At 41.6% G+C, this 18,865-nt stretch overlaps 1 protein-coding gene across 8 annotated transcripts in view; it reads left to right on the forward strand.

Moving 5' to 3' along the window:
• HELZ (helicase with zinc finger) overlaps positions 1 to 18,865 on the forward strand; it is a 146,310-nt gene that overhangs the window by 89,305 nt on the left and 38,140 nt on the right. For all 8 annotated transcript variants that reach the window (XM_070388910.1, XM_070388908.1, XM_070388907.1 and 5 more), the window contains 4 exons: positions 1,595 to 1,778; positions 2,937 to 3,165; positions 11,230 to 11,434; positions 18,429 to 18,480. In XM_070388910.1, coding sequence (XP_070245011.1) covers positions 1,595 to 1,778; positions 2,937 to 3,165; positions 11,230 to 11,434; positions 18,429 to 18,480 — 670 coding nt within the window. The remainder of the gene's footprint in view (positions 1 to 1,594; positions 1,779 to 2,936; positions 3,166 to 11,229; positions 11,435 to 18,428; positions 18,481 to 18,865) is intronic.

The raw sequence follows: 18,865 nt of genomic DNA on the forward strand, positions 1-18,865 counted from the left end.
TTAATCTCCAGAGACTTTAGATGATTATCTGTTAACCTTGATGAGCTTGGTAGAGTCTGTCTAGGAGAGAGGCTCCCCAAATCCTCAAAGCATTCCAAGTCTGTGTATTTTGACTGCAGTTTTCTGCTGCTTACGATGTAAAGGGCAGGGGAGAGACGAAATGGTTGTGTTGCTTAGTCGGGGGACAGTGTGTAGAGGTGGTCAGCAGAGCTGTGGCCCCACCGTTCACACACCACCACACCTAATGCATTGGGCGAGATAGCTTGCCCTTGCTCCTTGTTGTGGAGACTCGGACCCGCCTTCCTCATGCTTGTGGTGAGAGCATGCTGTTTTCAATCCAGCGGGCTCACCAGAGTCCTTAGACAGTCTTTGTTTCACTTGCTGCTATTTCATTATAGCAATAGGACGACTGGAGGCTATTCCTCTGTCATTCATTTGAATTTATATCTGCAAGTGGGAGCTGCATCCTGGCCAATAATCCTCAAGTTCTTAAAAGGAATAAAACTATCAGATTTTTGTATAGTCACTCTTATAAATTTGGATAGATGTTACTGACAAATAGTGAATAAATAATGTATTTAAAATATATTAAAAATTATGTCCTTCCTCTCCCCTTAGACTCTTGCCTGACCCTCTATTGAGCTTGCCTTATATATCCATTTTAAACTAGGACACTATTTTCTAAATATACAGTGATCTTTTAGCAGACAAGGAACCTGTTTTATTAATCATTTTATCACCTATTGTGCCAAGCATTGAAACTGATCAATTCATTGAGTTAAAGTAGATTGAACTACACTAAAAGCCATGTTATGATTCAGTAAGTGGGGTCTGAAAAATTCAAATGGGTGAAATGTGGTATGGCTTGGTTGCACTGGTCCTGAAGTGGCCTGGGTGAAGTTGAGCTGCTGGAAGGCAGTGACTGCTGAACATCAGTCCCTCTGTCCAGGTGTGTGCTCATCCCAGCTGCAGTTTGGCGCCCCCAGCTCTCGGCTGCTCTGTTTTGTTTTTTGTTTTTTGTTTTTTTAGTTTTTTTTTTTTTAATTTTTATTTAATTTTTAAACTGTACATAATTGTATTAGTTTTGCCAAATTGGCTGCTCTGTTGAGTTGTCAGTGGGGATGGAGGTGGTGTTAGCCCTTGTACTGCTGAGACCTGATGGGAGGCCCTGACTCTGGGAGTCTGGTGGTTTCATTGGCTTGACCTGCAGAGATGGACTGAGAAATGCTAGTGATGTGGGAACATGCTTCCCTGTTTCCCCAGTGGGGTTGCCAGCTTCATGCCCTTCTCTCCAGGTAGGAACTCAAACCTGTCCTCATATAGGAATGGAGGTGAGGCAAAGGGTGGGGGCCAACTGCCAGTCACATTTTCTCTGCTTTCCATGTTCTCACTGGGTGCAGTATTGTAGAAATTGACTGCTCGAAATGTAAATAAAAATTTTTTATTCTCCCTGTGTTCATATCAGCAAAGCAGTACTCCTGTTTAGAGGTTGTTTTAAACTGACATTTGCTGATATGGGATCATTTGTACATCTATTTCAGTTACCGTATTTTTTTGATGCCTTTAATATGTCTACGTGTATGCTTACTTAAAGGTATTTGAAGTGGTGGAGCGAGTGGAAGAGCTGAGAAGGAAGTGGCCAGTAGCGTGGGGCAAGTTGGATGATGGCAGTATTGGTGTGGTGACCCCATATGCAGACCAGGTGTTCAGGATACGCGCCGAACTTCGAAAAAAGAGGTTATCTGACGTTAACGTAGAAAGGGTGCTCAATGTTCAAGGTAACTATTAATTGAAATGAATTGGTTATTCAAATGCTTAAATTTCAAAGTATGTGCACTTCTGATATTTAGATTTCAAGATTTCTGGACAAGCATTTGTGTATTCATTTCACATCAAGTTCTTTAATGCCAACATTGGCAATTAAATGTTGAGCTCATTTACATGCTTATTAATTTTTTGTATCTGAATAAAAGAAGTATGAACAAATTGACTTCTTCTGTGGCTATAACTGTGTGAATATGTGTGCTATAGTTACAGTCACAGTGGCGTCCAGCACTTATTGTCATTATAATGTATCCAAGAACTAAAGATTTTATCTGTTCATAAAGATTTTTTAAAACTTGCACCTGTCAAGCAAGGCATAGGCATAGCTTATTAAAGGCATAGTTTGTTCTTTATCCAAATTTTCCTAAGTGAATAAAGCAACTCTTAAAAATTTTCATGTGATTAGTTGCTATGAAATTTGTGCATTTAAGTAAGTAAAGCAGCACTATAATGTGAGTGCCGGAGAAGCCAAGTACAATATTAGGTTCCATGGGAGTATCCAGTAATACTTTCTAAATTATGCTGGGGACGGGGGGAATAGCTCCACTGTACCGTGCGTTCAGATCACGCAGAATTTGGGTGTGCGTTTTAGGAAGAATACTGCTAGTAAACCAGGAAGCATCCAGAGAAGACCTAGCCTGGTTAGTGGTCTAGAACCTCCATGTGGAGTCAGAAATGCTTGAAAGAACTACTGTTGTTTGGCCTGGAGAAGAAAGTACTAAGAATTGATGCTAAAACTGTACTCACATATGTGGAGGCTTGTCACAGAATGAGGGATAGATATGTTAACGTAATAAAGAACCTGGGGTAAGGGTATAGACTGGGCTCTCCAGGCTTCCTCCTGGTGTCAGTTCTTTCAGTTATTTTGGAAATTATTTCCAGAAGTGGAATTTCTGCGTCATATGTTAATTCTGTGTTTGATTTTTCAGAAACTGCCGTACTGTTTCCTGTACGTCTTCACATACCACTTTACGTTTCTACCTACAGGGACGAGAGTTCCAGCTTCTCCACGTCCTTAACAGCACCGGTTATTCAGCAGTAACATTTTAACAATGAAATTCTCTTATTAGATCACTGGTTCAGAATAACAGTCCTCTTTTCTTTTGTTGTAGGAAAGCAATTCAGAGTTTTGTTTCTTAGCACAGTACGTACAAGGCATACTTGTAAACATAAACAGACACCAATTAAAAAGAAGGAGCAGCTGCTAGAAGACTCCACAGAGGACTTGGATTATGGCTTTTTGTCTAACTACAAGCTCCTCAACACCGCCATCACAAGAGCACAGTCCCTGGTTGCCGTGGTGGGGGACCCCATCGCTCTGTGCTCCATTGGGAGATGCAGGTAATTACGTGTTAGTGTGGGAGACGGTGGATGGAGAAATGTAGGGATCTGTATCCCTGTGTGCCTGTTTATTTACATGACCTCTTTGCTAATTAAAGTTTAGTCTTACCTGATGTCCAGTGGGAACCAAAAATATATTGCTTTGAGTGTGTTCATTGTATATATACACTTGTGTATTCATTGTTCATCGTCGTTCATTCAACATTTCCTGAGTGCCTACTGTGTTCTAAGCACTCTTCTAGCCACTGAGGATGCATCAGTGAACAAAACAGACAAAAATCTCTGCCTTTTGGGGGCTTAACATTTTATTGGGGAGGAGAGGAAGACCGACAATAAAAACACTTTGTAATATTTTGTGGTAACTTCAGTGGAAGAGAAATAGAACATGAAAGGGGGATTAAAAGTGATGGGGGTAGATGGACCAGCTTGTGATTGTTCTGTGTGGTTAGAGTTGGCCTCTTGGAGAAGCTGACCTTGGAGGTGGGCTGTGTGCTCTGCAGGCGTCTGGCGTGAAAGTGCTGCAGAACAAGCGGGCACCCAGTGGGGTCCTGAAAGTGGCTTTGTGGACGTGCGTTATCTTTGATAGACTGAATTTTATACACTTACTTCCCTTTGTTCTCCTTCAGTATTGCTTTAGCTTGTTTTTGATGAATTCCCTTCTCATTTTTTCTCAAGGCTTCACAGTGCAAATAATTCTTTGTGTCTGGTTAATTCAGAGAACCTTAAAATTAGGGGGTTAAGAAGGGTTGTTACTTGGCTTTAGAAAAAAAATGGATAATATTCTGTAGATTGTAGTCATAAGGAGTGTTAAAATATCAGCATGTATACAAAGATGGGCTCAATAAAGGACAGAAATGGTATGGACCTAACAGAAGCAGAAGATATTAAGAAGAGGTGGCAAGAATACACAGAAGAACTGTACAAAAAAGATCTTCATGACCAAGATAATCATGATGGTGTGATCACTCACCTAGAGCCAGATATCCTGGAATGCAAAGTCGAGTGGGCCTTAGGAAGCATCACTACGAACAAAGCTAGTGGAGGTGATGGAATCCCAGTTGAGCTATTTCAAATCCTAAAAGATGATGCTGTGAAAGTACTACATTCAGTATGCCAGCAAATTTGGAAAACTCAGCAGTGGCCACAGGACTGGAAAAGGTCAGTTTTCATTCTAATTCCTAAGTAAGACAATGCCAAAGAATGCTCAAACTACCACACAATTGCATTCATCTCACACGCTAGCAAAGTAATGCTCCAAATTCTCCAAGCCAGACTTCAGCAATATGTGAACCATGAACTTCCTGATGTTCAAGCTGGTTTTAGAAAAGGCAGAGGAACCAGAGATCAAATTGCCAACATCCACTGGATCATTGAAAAAGCAAGAGAGTTCCAGGAAAACATTTATTTCTGCTTTATTGACTATACCAAAGCCTTTGACTGTGTGGATCACAATAAACTGTGGAAAATTCTTCAAGAGATGGGAATACCAGACCACCTGACTTACCTCTTGAGAAATCTGTTTGAAGGTCAGGAAGCAACAGTTAGAAACTGGACATGGAACAACAGACTGGTTCCAAATTGGGAAAGGAGTACGTCAAGGCTGTATATTGTCACCGTGCTTATTTAACTTATATGCAGAATACATCATGAGAAACACTGGGCTGGATGAAGCACAAGCTGGAATCAAGATTAGGGGGGAGAAATATCAATAACCTCAGATATGCAGATGACACCACCTTTATGGCAGAAAGTGAAGAACTAAAGAGCCTCTTGATGAAAGTGAAAGAGGAGAGTGAAAAAGTTGACTTAAAGCTCAACATTCAGAAAACTAAGATCATGGCATCGGGTCCCATCACTTCATGGGAAATAGATGGGGAAACAGTGGAAACAGTAACAGACTTAATTTTGGGGGGCTCCAAAATCACTGCAGATGGTGATTGCAGTCATGAAAATAAAAGATGCTTACTCCTTGGAAGAAAAGTTATGACCAACCTAGACAGCACATTACTTTGTCAACAAAGGTCTGTCTAAGTCAAGGCTGTGGTTTTTCCAGTAGTCATGTATGGATGTGAGAGCTGGACTATAAAGAAAGCTAAGTACTGAAGAATTGATGCCTTTGAACTGTGGTATTGGAGAAGACTCTTGAGAATCCCTTGGATTGCAAGGAGATCCAACCAGTCCATCCTAAAGGAAATCAGTCCTGAATGTTCATTGGAAGGACTGATGTTGAAGCTGAAAACTCAATACTTTGGCCACCTGATGCAAAGAGCTGACTCATCTGAAAAGACCCTGATGCTGGGAAAGATTGAAGGCAGGAGGAGAAGGGGACGACGGAGGATGAGATGGTTGGATGGCATCACCGACTCAATGGACATGAGTTTGAGTAAACTCAGGGAGTTGGTGATGGACAGGGAGGCCTGGCATGCTGCAGTCATGGGGTTGCAAAGAGTTGGACACGACTGAGCAACTGAACTGAACTGATAAAAAGTTTCTCCTTGTACACTTATGTTTTATACTAGTTAATAGGAATTTTAACTGTATGAAACCTGTAATGTGAGACTTGGCCTATGCAGTGTTGAAAGACTGTGTTAGCAAAAAAAAAATGGACAGAAATTTAGATGATTCTTAATGAAAAAGGACAAAATGTACTAGAGATTACTTAAAATTTTAGAAGTATTGTAGTACCTGTCAAAGTGAGTTCAGAAAAGTAGAATGACCTCAAATATACCTTGGGTAGTTACTTCTTGATATGTTGAAGTAGACAAGCTGTTAGAAAGTGGCCCTTTTAGACCAAGTCGTTTGTTGGAGGACAGATAGAGCAGCAGTTTATTATCTGTTTTCCTGTCTCAGCAGGAAAAAAGTACTTTTGGGGAAGGGAGACAGTTTGGGACCTTTAATTTACGAGTAAGCTGTGTATATTAGACTCCAAACGAAGTTAATATACTTTATAGGGGAAAGCCATTAACAATGGAGTCAGGTAGAGTTTAATTTATGGCTACATTATGAACAATAACCTTTTATTTTTAAGGAAATAAAATTTGAATGGTCCATGGTTTGTTTTATATAGCTAAACAATTCTGTTGTAAAATATCTTAAATTTTGCATTTAAAAAAATTATTTTTTATTCCTCAGAATTCTTCGAGGCCATGCTGTCAGGCTAATTTTTAACTTGAAGCCAGGTCTATTGGTTGTTTATTTCTTACTACTCAGTTGGAGTGTGTCGAGGACCTCACATTAATGTATAAGCTGGGTAAAATATTTTCAAAGAAGTCAGTACACTGTGCAGGGAGAGAAAATGACACGCCCTGTAGCTGAATGGGAATGCTGATTGTCTGTGTCATGTGAACAGTTTAGTGAACTGTATAACCCAAGTGCTGATAGTTGAGGCATATGGATATTTATGCTTCACTCTTTCCAGTTTAATTTAATTTAATTAGGAATTAAATTAATCTCAAAATACAAGTGACCCTGGAGAACATATCATGGTTCTTGGGTGCTGTAGTGATGAAGGTGTAGGTTCTTTGTGGTTTGAGGCGGTCAGGCTGTCTCACTCATCCCTCATATGATATTTATACAAAACTAATGTGATACTTCCAAATACTGATCAAGTTTTTAGGAATAATTACTGTGTATAGTATATCGGTTTAGAAGGCAGCCAGTTATATAATCTTTATTTGTTGTAAAGTATTTTTAAACAAAATTTTCCTGTTAACTCTAAATGAATGTGGGGAACTTTCCCTTCTCCTCCTCGCCAAACCAGCAAGTATTTAGTATAGTAACTGCTGTTTATTGACAGCTTTCTCAGTGCCAGGTGCTGGGTCAAGTGCTTTGCACACTCAGCCTCTTCAGTCATCGCAATAACCCTGCAATTGTGGGTATTTTATTTGCATTCTAAATGGGCAGCCTGAAGTAGAGCTTCAGTTTCTGCCCAGGGCCACATAGCTCATTCAAATAGATGTCACATTGACTTCAAAACCCACACTCTTTTTGCTGAGTTACCTTGCCTCTCCCAGGAAGTGGTGCATGTGTGGATAAAAGCGTCCTGAAGAGGGAGAGGCAGAGGGGGCCGGTGGGGAGGGAGTGGGTGGGGGTGGGCTGGGGGGGATTGTACATTTTCTCCAAACAAGCATGTTTGGAAAAGATCTTCTTTTGAAGTGAATTTATTAGTGAATTCCATCTACTCTATAGGGCTTCCCTGGTGGCTCAGAGGTTAAAGCATCTGCCTGCAATGTGGGAGACCTGGGTTCGATCCCTGGGTTGGGAAGATCCCCTGGAGAAGGAAATGGCAACCCACTCCAGTTTTCTTGCCTGGAGAATCCCATGGACAGAGCAGCCTGGTGGGCTACAGTCCACAGGGTCGAAAAGAGTCGGACACGACTGAGCGACTTCACTTCACTTCACTTCATGTACTCTATAAGATATAAACGTATTTCACAGACGTGGAGACGTGTGTATATGTGTGTGTGCACACACACCCTCTCTCTGTGTGAAATAAGGATACCAAATGAATTTTCAGTGTTTTATCCATGATCCTAGAAGCAAGGTTGGCGTGAAACTAAAAGCAGACTTTGTATTCATGTACTGAGTGACAGTAAGGTTTTGTTTTCTCGTAGAGACACACTTGTGTTCTCTAACCAACATTACATAACATGTTAACATTTTATGGAGTGGCTGAGAATTGATGAAGCATTTAAATAACCTAGTGGTAAATTTTTCAGTCTGAGTGTTGAATTTCTCAAGTGATCTTTGAGTTAGGTGTTCTGAAATGCCTCATAATACCATGTGTGAAAGTGAAGTCGCTCAGTCGTGTCCGACTCTTTGCGTCCCCATGGACTGTAGCCTACCAGGCTCCTCTGTCCATGGGATTTTCCAGGCAATAATCCTGGAGTGGATTGCCATTTCCTTCTCTAGGGGATCTTCCCAACCCAGGGATCAAACCCGGGTCTCCCTCGTTGTAGACAGACGCTTTACCGTCTGAGCCACCAGTATTGCATTAAAGTTCTGAGTTCAAGAACAGTGAAATAGTCTGTGAAAGAGCCTTCACAGAGAGAAAGGAATCTTTCTGGCTGTAAGAATTTTTGAAGGAAAAAATACGTTTCTCTCAAGGTTTAAAAGTGGAGAAATAAAGCATTTTTATTAAGTAATAAAATATAATAATGATACTGTTGGTGCCCTGTTTTACACATGAGGGGACTGAGGTAGGAGGAGAGGTTAAATAACTTGCCCAGCTGACTGAGCCTTGACTGAGGCCCAGGCAGGCTAGATCTGGAACCCTTGTACTTGACCTCCCCAGGGCAATCAGGAGACAGTGAAGTTTAAGAGGGAGATTCCAGGCTGCTTTTGGAGTTGTTTTAGCTTGATGAGCTTATAGCCAGTGGTCAGTGTTACTTCTGAAATGGTGTCCTTTAACTTGAAATCCATACCTTGAGATCCCTGGGATCGTACAGACCAGGGTTTCTCAGCCCCTGGGCCACAGAGCGGGCTGTACCCCAGGAGGAGAGCAAGGCAGGCAAGCTCCATGCCTGTGGACAGCCTTTCCCTGTGCTCACGTTACCCCCTAGCTCCGCATCCTGTCAGATCAGCAGCAGCTTTGGATTCTCAAAGGAGCTCAGCCCTGTGCTTGAATCATCCCTAAACCATCCCCTTCCCCCGTCTCTGTCCGTGGAAAATTTGTCTTCCATGAAACTGGCCCCTGGTGCCCCAAAGGTTGGGAACCTCTGTTACAGACAGAGCCTTGTCAGGAAGCTACCGGCTTCTCGTGGCGCGAGGCTGGTTCACGGTTCCGCTTCACTGGACTTCACTCAGTGCATTGAGGTCGGTGAGAGGAGTATAGGGGCAGGGTATGGAGTTTAAAAAGGAGCTTGAAATAGAAAAAGTTCTAGCATTTTGGCTATGTAAGCTGGGAATGAAATACAAGAATTTAATATTAAAAACTGGGCTATAGTAAAGTCAGTCCACTCTCTCCTTGTTTTGCTGTGTCTTTAAGTTCACATGAATATGAAATGTCACTCTATGAAATTGTTACTTTATCAATTAGACCAAAAAAAAATTCCTTTTTAATACAGCATGTAGTGGAATGTGTTGATAAATGTTAATGCAGTTGAACATTGTGGGATTTTATCAAAAGAGTAGAGACTTCATGGATTTTTAGATCCTGAGTGCTATGTTGACAACCATCTTCCCTTTGCCATCAGACTATGAAAATAAAAACTTGATTCCTGTGGAAAGGTTCTTAAGAATAAAAGAGCATTTCTTAGAGACACACACTTTCAGTGGCTCAGTAACCATCTTGTTAGCCTTTATGTCTTATTGTCAGAAATACATACTTACTCAGCTCAGTTCAATTCAGTTGCTCAGTCGTGTCTGACTCTTTGTGACCCGGTGGACAGCAGCACCCCAGGCTTCCCTGTCCATCACCAAATCCCGGAGTTTGCTCACTCACGTCCATCGATGGTTGGATGGTGATGCCATCCAACCATCTCATCCTCTGTCGTCCCCTTCTCCTCCCACCCTCAATCTTTCCCAGCATCAGGGTCTTTTCTAATGAGTCAGCTCTTCGCCTCAGGTGGCCAAAGTATTGGAGCTTCATCATCAGTCCTTCCAATGACAATTCAGGACTGATTTCCTTTAGGATTGACTGGTCTGATCTCCTTGCAGTCCAAGGGTTCTCAAGAGTTTTCTTCAACGTATGTATTATCTTGCAGCATTTTTACTTTTCCTGTTGACGTGGAGGCCTGAAATTTTTTCTCTACTTATTTCTTAAACTCATCTTTAAAAAATTAAAAAAAGCGTATGTAAGAGAAACATAGTTTGAAATTAATATCTGCAGTTTTATAAATACTTTAACTCCACTCCCATTCATATACTGACTTTTGTGATATACAGCTTTGTATTTATGCTTCTTGAAGCCATTTTGATTACCTGCTGTCCACCTGGACACAAGGATACCAACTTGGGAAGAAATCATATCACACAGCTTTCATAACATAATAAAACATTATGTGAACCTCATATTAAAAATAGGTATGTATATTTAAAGAAAGCTGAGCACCAAAGAATTGATGCTTTTGAACTGTGGTGTTGGAGAAGACTCTTGAGAGTCTCTTGGACTGCAAGATCCAACCAATCCATCCTAAAGGAAATCCGTCCTGAATGTTCATTGGAAGGACTGATGTTGAAGCTGAAAACTCCAGTACTTTGGCCACCTGATGCGAAGAACTGACTCATTTGAAAAGATCCTGATGCTGGGAAGGATTGAAGGCAGGAGGAGAAGGGGACGACGGAGAATGAGATGGTTGGATAGCATCACCGACTCAGTGGGCATGAGTTTGGGTAAATTCCAGGAGTTATTGATGGACAGGGAGGCCTGGCGTGCTGCAGTCCATGGGGTCGCAAAGAGTCAGACACGACTGACTGAACTGGAGTGAACTGATGCATATTTATAATAATCATTTAAAATCTTTAAACTTTTTATATGTTGTCTTTTGTAATATATATGTAATATTTTTACTATTTGGAGATCAGTTTTCAAAACTTTAGGACAACAGTGTACGACTGGAACAATTTTGAATGTATTTTTCTCCATTAGTATTTTTTAATTTGATTAGGAGATAATCATTAAAATTAGCATTCCAACTTCCTGTATTTTTCATAATTTAACTCTTTTAACTTAGTTAATATTATAAGCTGTGCTGTGACAGGCATCAGTTAATTAAAAGATAAGTATGGTAGTAATTAGTTACTTCTTATCAGTTCTGAAATCCTTGCCTATTGTGTGGATAACAAACCTGTTTGTATGCATAGTCGAGCACTGACTGTGTGGCCCACCAGAATGAATTGAGAGTTTGTATATCCCACGGTACTAGACGTAACTGAGCTTCAGAACCACACTTCCAAAGTCCTGTGATCTGGCGGGAAGATTATACCTGAATCATAGATGAATATTGGACCTAAGGGTTTGGGGTTGGAGTGGGAGAGGGGATCCTAAATTATCTTTAGTTGCTTACAGTCATTTCTGTGATCTTGTCCACTTTAATTGCAAACTGATCTAAATCTTTTCTGTAGGAAATTTTGGGAGCGGTTTATTGCCCTGTGTCATGAAAACAATAGCCTGCATGGAATCACTTTTGAACAGATCAAAGCTCAGCTAGAGGCTTTAGAACTAAAGAAGACGTACGTGTTGAATCCACTGGCACCTGAATTTATACCCCGGGCTCTAAGAGCACAGCACGCGGGAAACACCAACAAACCGCAGCAATCACCCCCCAAGGTAAAGCCCGTTAGTAAAGTCGAAGAGGTTAAAGCGAGAGAACACACTGAGGTGTCAGAGCTGTTTTGGGCCTCAGGTTACTTCAAGTATTGGGGTTGACAACCAGCAGTTTCTGCAAGGAGCTTGTCCAGTGTGGGCATGTAAGTGAAAATACGGTGTGTTGATCAGCCACGCTACTTGATGGCATTATCATCCTCAAAACGTTTTCAAGGACCTGACTGGGTCCTTTGTTTAGTATAATCTCCCAGTCCTCTCTACTGATAGACATACTTTAGCAAGACATGAATAAAGCAAAGCAGCTTAAAAGACTGTCACACGTAGTAAAACCATGCTCTTACAGCATTTTTTTACAAGGAATAATATAACAATGTTTGTATAAAGAAAATAGTTCTCATCTCTTACTGATGATCGGCTAGTTTCAAGTGGAATTTGACAGTGTGAGAAAATTGGCCAACTTCCTGAAGATAACTTGAATTGTTTGTTGTTAAGAGTTTGTTGTAAGAAACAGTCCAGGCATTGGGATTGGATGTGGGGGAATCAGGGCCATTTCTACTTTTGAACTATAGTTATTTTGGGCAGAAACAGCTGTTTATTTGCTAGATTGCCTAAAAAAAGAGAAATGCTTGCACTTACCATCTAGAAAAGAAAGCTATGAGAGTGGTCTGTTTAGTATTTATTCTGGTTTTGGGGGGTATATTTATAGTCATCAGCATGATATTAAACTTACTGACACGAATTGAGAGAGTATGCCAGTTTGGGACTTCATTTTAAAAACGTAAAACATAAGGTGTAAGAAGTAATTACTGGTTTAATATCTTGAACCTTTTAGCTGAGTAGGTATTCAACTGAGATGAGAACTGATTTTCCCGTGTTAATATGCTGTTGTCTGAGTTTAATAGAAATGGACCTGATGTGCAGTAATGCTTCAGTGATTTGGGGTTGCCAGGAGATTAAGCATTTTGCATAACTGAATCCTCTAGATTTCTAAAGTTTAAACTATGAACAAACTAATAATCAACTTATTTATCAAATAGCTAAGTTTCTTCTATGTGACAGCCATTACAGTGTGTGCTAGAGAAGCAAATTAGCTCCAGTCTTCTTGTGGTAGATGTTGGAGGGATGATGGTCAGAGGAAGTACGTTCCACAAGTATGGAGGTTTAGGGTAGTTCCCACTATGGAGATACTGCTTAGGAGAGCACCGAGTGAACGGAGTGAGGGCAAGAGAGGGGAGGTGTGTCAGAAACTTAGGGTAGAAGCTCCCTTGGGGGCAAACGTTTTTGCCTATATTAGTTCCTGCTCCAGCCTCTGTGCCCAGAACAGCATCTGGTTTATCATAGGTGCTTAGAAGATGAGTGAGTGATGCCCAATAAGGAGCTCAGACAAAAAGCAAGAGGCATGAGAGAGAGCGAGCTCTCAGGGAGCCCCAAGTAGCTTAAAGTGTGTGAAGAGTGGAAACCCAGTTAGAAACCCTTAAACTTTATTGTTTTATATTTAAAATGTTGCAAAGACATTATACCTTTTGCACATTCTTAAAATACCATAACTACAATAAATTTTTAATTGACCAGTGTTAACATTAATCAATGTATGATAGATGTGGCTATATTTAAGCCGTGATACTAGATGTGTACTGACCCTAAGCAAGATCCTGAAGTTTGCTTTTGTTTTTATCTTAAAGGTAAAGAAAATATGTATTGAATCCACTTGCTTTTCTAAAACTCTAAGCTCCCTGAAGCCAAAACTCCAAGTCTCTGTACTCTTTATGGCACCTAGCGCCTAGCCCCTCTCCGCACGGAGTGGGCGCTCAGTAAGGATCTGATAAGTAAATAAAGGTTGTCATGCGTCCAGGAGAGCGCCATGTGGCTTTCTTCTTTCAACAGGAAGACTGTGTGATTAAAGGCCACAGTAGCTGTTTTCCGAGTTTTTTCTTTTTAACGTTTTAGGAAATTTTCTTCATTGATCCAATGGTTATCATCTGGTATTTTACTGTCACTAACACAGTGGTTCACTAAATTGTTTATATACCTGGCTATTTAAAGTTATTACTTGTTCATATGTAATAATAGTGACTTTAGATAACTAAGGTACAGTGAGCCAAAGGTTACTTTTGTCATCCTCTCTCCCTTCACTCCCCAGTACTTTATTTTATTTCTATTAAATTGTTTTGAGGATTGAATTTGTACTGGAATCATTATTTTAAATCTAGCTTTCTATTGTAGAAAATTTCAAACGTATACATAAATAGAATAGTATAAGGAAGTCCGTATCATTTGGCTTCATTTAACTATCAATTTATCTTTAATTTTGTTTCACCTACAGCCCACTTCTCTCACTCTACCACCACCGCATATACACAATGGAGAATTTTGAAACAAATTTTGGATAATTTATTTCATATGCTAGACTCTTTTGATGAAGAGGAATTTACTTCACTGCAGTAAAAATGCTATTTCTGAAAACATGACATTAAGCCATGTCATTCCCCTCCCCGCCAAGTTTCCTTAATGTTTAACTTTTAATACAGTTCTTGGCGTAAGAAATGTTAAAGCTTAGTGTTGTTAATGTTGGGCTAAGACTTAAAATCACAGCAAGATTTAATGTGGATAAAGTCATCCAGGGGTGGGTGATGCTTGAACATGCTCTGGGACCTGCTTCCTCAGGACCGTCTTTGGCAGGAAAGCATGCCTCCAGCTGTTTATCAGTCAGGTCGCTTTTTTCTCCTCACTGAGATGTCGGTCCTGTGGTTTAGTGAAGGTGCAAAATATTTCAGATGTGAGGAGCAGCAGGTAGTCCTAGCTAAGCTTTCATTGCCTCACTGTCTCCAGGCATCATGTATTTGTTGGAAAGCGTCTGTTTCACAGGTGCCTACAGAGTGTGTATGGAGGACTTGATTTGCCTGTCTTCGGTCTGCTTAGTCCTAGGCTCCATGCTGGAGCAGTGTTGAGAAGCTGCTAAAATGGAAAGGGTTCATTTGTACCTCTCCGAGAGGTATTCAGAGGGTGGATAGTGTTCAGAAATGGACCTTCTGAGCAGACTGTAGCGTTGTTTTCTGGACTGTAGTTTGTGCGGCATTCCTCACTGTCTCCAGCTACTTGTGTGTGTCTTAGTCTTCCGTTAGCCTCTACCTTTCCCTTTTCACTCTCACGCATTGGAGAAGGAAATGGCAACCCACTCCAGTGTTCTTGCCTGGAAAATCCCAGAGACGGCGGAGCCTGGTGGGCTGCCGTCTATGGGGTCACACGGAGTCGGACACGACTGAAGTGACTCAGCAGCAGCAGCAGCAGGCAGGGTGGACATGTCGTGGGCCCCCACAGACATTTGTTGAATGAATAAATGGAAAGTGATGAAAGAATGAGTGAATGAAAAGTAATTAATTGAATGAATAAACGGTAGAGTTAAAAAAAAAACAGGCCTCAAAAAATAGATGATACGAACTGCATTTACTTATGATCTTTCTACCAGAGGTATGTGTACTTTCTGAGATGTATTCACAAAAGTTTGGAATTATCATCATAGAATGACTTTTACAGTTAGTCCCAGCTGACTGCTGCATTATTATTTTGTTCATATGCTACCAAACAGTGTGTGTTTTGCATAGACCACGCACACTTACTGCCCTGCCGTTGCACACTTGGTCTAAATACGCTGGACGAGCTTCCCAGCACTGAACCACACTGAAGTGCAGCGAGCAGTACCGGTGCCGGGTGCGCTTGAAGATAGTATGCTGTCTTTTAATGTGAGAGTCCTCAGGTTGCTTTTTTCCCCCATTTATTCAGCACTATTCATTGGGCCAGGAGATGTTGTAGGTTCAGGGAATCATTAAGGAGGTAAACAGATAAACTCCCAGATATTCAGGTCCTTTCAGACTTTACATGCATCGTCTGCCTCAACAGAGTCATCACAACAGCACTGAGATGTGGATGTTATCTTTCCAAGTTTCTTTTCCACTCAGGTGATCAACATAGCACCACGGTGCTGGTGTGTATTGTCTACTCTAGACTATTATTACTCTCTGTGTTGGTTTCCTATTGCTGCTGTAACAAGTTAGCACACACTAAGTGACTTGAAACAACACGCATTTCCTATCTCACATTTCTTTGAGTCAGATGTCCAGGCTCTTTTGGTTGGTTTCTTGGCTCTGCACCTCAGGAGGCCAGGATCAAGGTGTTGGTCAGCTGGGCTCTTATCTAAGGTCATGCAGGCTGTTGGCAGAATCCAGTCTTTGTGGCTGTAAGGACTGGGGTTCCTGTCTCTCTGCTGGCTGTCACCTGGGAGCCATTTTTAGCCTCTGCTGACTTCTCTCCAGTTCCCCACTGTGGCCCCGCATCTCAGAGCTGTCAGCAGTGCATGCAGCCTTCTGTCTCTGGGAATCTCTGACTTCCCCTTCTGCCACATCCCTTACTGCCTTTTCTACCGCATCTCTGACTCCAGCTGGAGAGATTTCCCTTGTTTTAAGGCTCATGTGATTAGATTGGGTCTCCCCAGATAATCCAGGATAATCTTCCTGTATTGTCTTTAGTTACATCTGCAGAGTCCCCTTTGCCCCATAACATGGGGCCAGGGATTGAGGTGGACATATCTGTGGGGGACTGCTCTGCTTCCCACACTGACTACACTGCTGTGGTTTCTCCACGTGCTACACAGTTGCCCCTGGTTGACGGGTTTACCGGCTAAGAAATCTGAACAGTTTGTTAACCTCTTGGACCAATCTTAACTCTGTGCCACTGGCTCTCCTTTCTTCTGCCGAGCGTCTGCCTGCGGCTGCTCCTGTTCTCACTTCTAACTGCCTGTGCTTCTCATCTTCCCGCTGTGCTGCCGTCCTTGCTGTGCGCTCCTTGTGCTCACTTGCTCTCCTTTCTTCTGCCTGCTTTTCTTTTCACTTCTCTCTTCCTCAGAAGCTCGTTTTTTGTTTTTGTTTGTTTGTTTTTATAGCTAATGACAGTTACTGTGAACCTTCTCTGGTTAATGAACCAACTGTGATTCTTCCTGGACTGTTTTTGTTTTTGTTTTAACTTTTTAAGAGTTAGAGCTTAGCTGCCCTTGCATACCCATCTCTAACCAGCTGGATGATCTGGGTATTTAAAGTGCTAACTGATAGGGAGATAAATGAGGCATCACTGACCTTTGCTCTAGTCAAGAATGAACTTTTCTTCTTGCTGTAGACATTACCCCTACTTGAGTTTTCAGGTGTAATATACAAAATAAAAAATTCATGTGGCTGAAGGGTGAGTTGTATAGTGTGCTTACTTGTGCTATACAGTGGCTTAGTATGTTCAGTTCAGCCCATGGAAAGAGAAAAAACAAGTTTTAAAGTCTAGACACGCACAGCCATTGTTTCTTCAAATGTTATTTCTGCCCCAGAGTCATCATTTTTAATGCCACTGTATGAATCTGCCATTGCTTATTTTATTAAATTTTCTATTGATGGCCATTTAGATCCCTACCAGTGCGATCACTGTGTTAAAGTGTATGCACATTTCTGATGCTTTTGACATGCACTGCCACATTACATTCTAGAAAACTTGTACATTATTTTAAGCAGATTATGACACTGTGTACTTTCCTGTTCACTCAGTAAATTGTACAGTGTAAGGCCACCATGAGTCACGCTCACAATGTAAGACCACCATGAGTCACGCTCACAATGTAAGACCACCGTGAGTCACGCTCACAATGTAAGACCACCGTGAGTCACGCTCACAATGTAAGACCACCGTGAGTCACGCTCACAATGTAAGGCCACCGTGAGTCACGCTCACAATGTAAGACCACCGTGAGTCACGCTCACAAGACCACCGTGAGTCAGGCCACCGTGAGTCACGCTCACAATGTAAGGCCACCGTGAGTCACGCTCACAATGTAAGGCCACCGTGAGTCATGCTCACAATGTAAGACCACCGTGAGTCACGCTCACAATGTAAGGCCACCGTGAATCACGCTCACAATGTAAGGCCACCGTGAGTCACAGTCACGCTCACAATGTAAGACCACCGCGAGTCACGCTCACAATGTAAGACCACCGCGAGTCACGCTCACAGTGTAAGACCACCGCGAGTCACGCTCACAGTGTAAGACCACCGCGAGTCACGCTCACAGTGTAAGGCCACCGCGAGTCACGCTCACAGTGTAAGGCCACCGCGAGTCACGCTCACAGTGTAAGGCCACCGCGAGTCACGCTCACAGTGTAAGGCCACCGCGAGTCACGCTCACAGTGTAAGGCCACCGCGAGTCACGCTCACAGTGTAAGGCCACCGCGAGTCACGCTCACAGTGTAAGGCCACCGTGAGTCACGCTCACAATATAAGACCATATAAGACCACCGTGAGTCACGCTCACAATGTAAGACCACCGTGAGTCACGCTCACAATGTAAGGCCACCGTGAGTCACGCTCACAATGTAAGGCCACCGTGAGTCACGCTCACAATGTAAGGCCACCGTGAGTCACGCTCACAATGTAAGGCCACCGTGAGTCACGCTCACAATGTAAGGCCACTGTGAGTCACGCTCACAATGTAAGACCACCGTGAGTCACACTCACAGCATCTCACACCCAGAGCGTATTTACGTCCACGTCACCATTTTAAAGGCTCTCATCCTCAAGAGTTGAAGACGGATATGTTTCCCTCGAAAAGAGCTTGTACATCCTCATCTAATTCATAGAGAATTGATAGAGAAGCTGCAAAGGAATAGAATTTAGGTGTCAGTCATATTTGTGCATATTTCTTTTAACATAAAAATTCGTTTAAAAAGAAAAAAGAATTTTAAGTACCCTTAATTTGAAGTTGAGGAAACTTGAGGCCTAGCACCATGACTTAGTGTTTAAAACAGAAACTCAGCTCAGAGGCATCTATGGGTTGTTAATTACAGACTCACAATCTTTAAATTTTAATTGTTGTTCTGTACATTTCTTTTGCATGGGACTAGGAAAATGGTTATTGTTCTTTCATATTAGGTATGTTTAAATTATTATACATTTGTGTTTTTCTGTAAAGGGGAAAAGCCTCCATCATACCCAGAATGATCATTTCCAGAATGATGGAATTGGTAAGTGGAAGAATTAGTCCTATGAAAACTTGTTTTTGTGATGTAAGACATTTATCCCAGATTTCATGGGGAGAGGGACACGCAGACCCTCTAAAAGTTGGAACTCAGCCAACTTTTATTTAACACAACTGTTCTTGTGAATGCTTTGATATGTCATATCTGTCAAGGGGTGGTTTTATGGGCACCAAGGTACATGCTCTAGAAGTTGTGAGGATGAACATTTAAGCCTCCTGTGCAGTATAAGGTTTTGATATAATATTGATATATCATTGATATCTTACAAATGTTTGTTTATACATTTTAAGATAAAGTTTATTTGATTCAAAATGTTGCAGAATTATCAAAGAAAAAGCACAAAAAATTTTTTAAAAATTTCAGAATTATG

This window comes from Bos mutus, chromosome 19 (genome assembly GCF_027580195.1).
Source record: "Bos mutus isolate GX-2022 chromosome 19, NWIPB_WYAK_1.1, whole genome shotgun sequence".
Classification (NCBI taxonomy): domain Eukaryota; kingdom Metazoa; phylum Chordata; class Mammalia; order Artiodactyla; family Bovidae; genus Bos; species Bos mutus.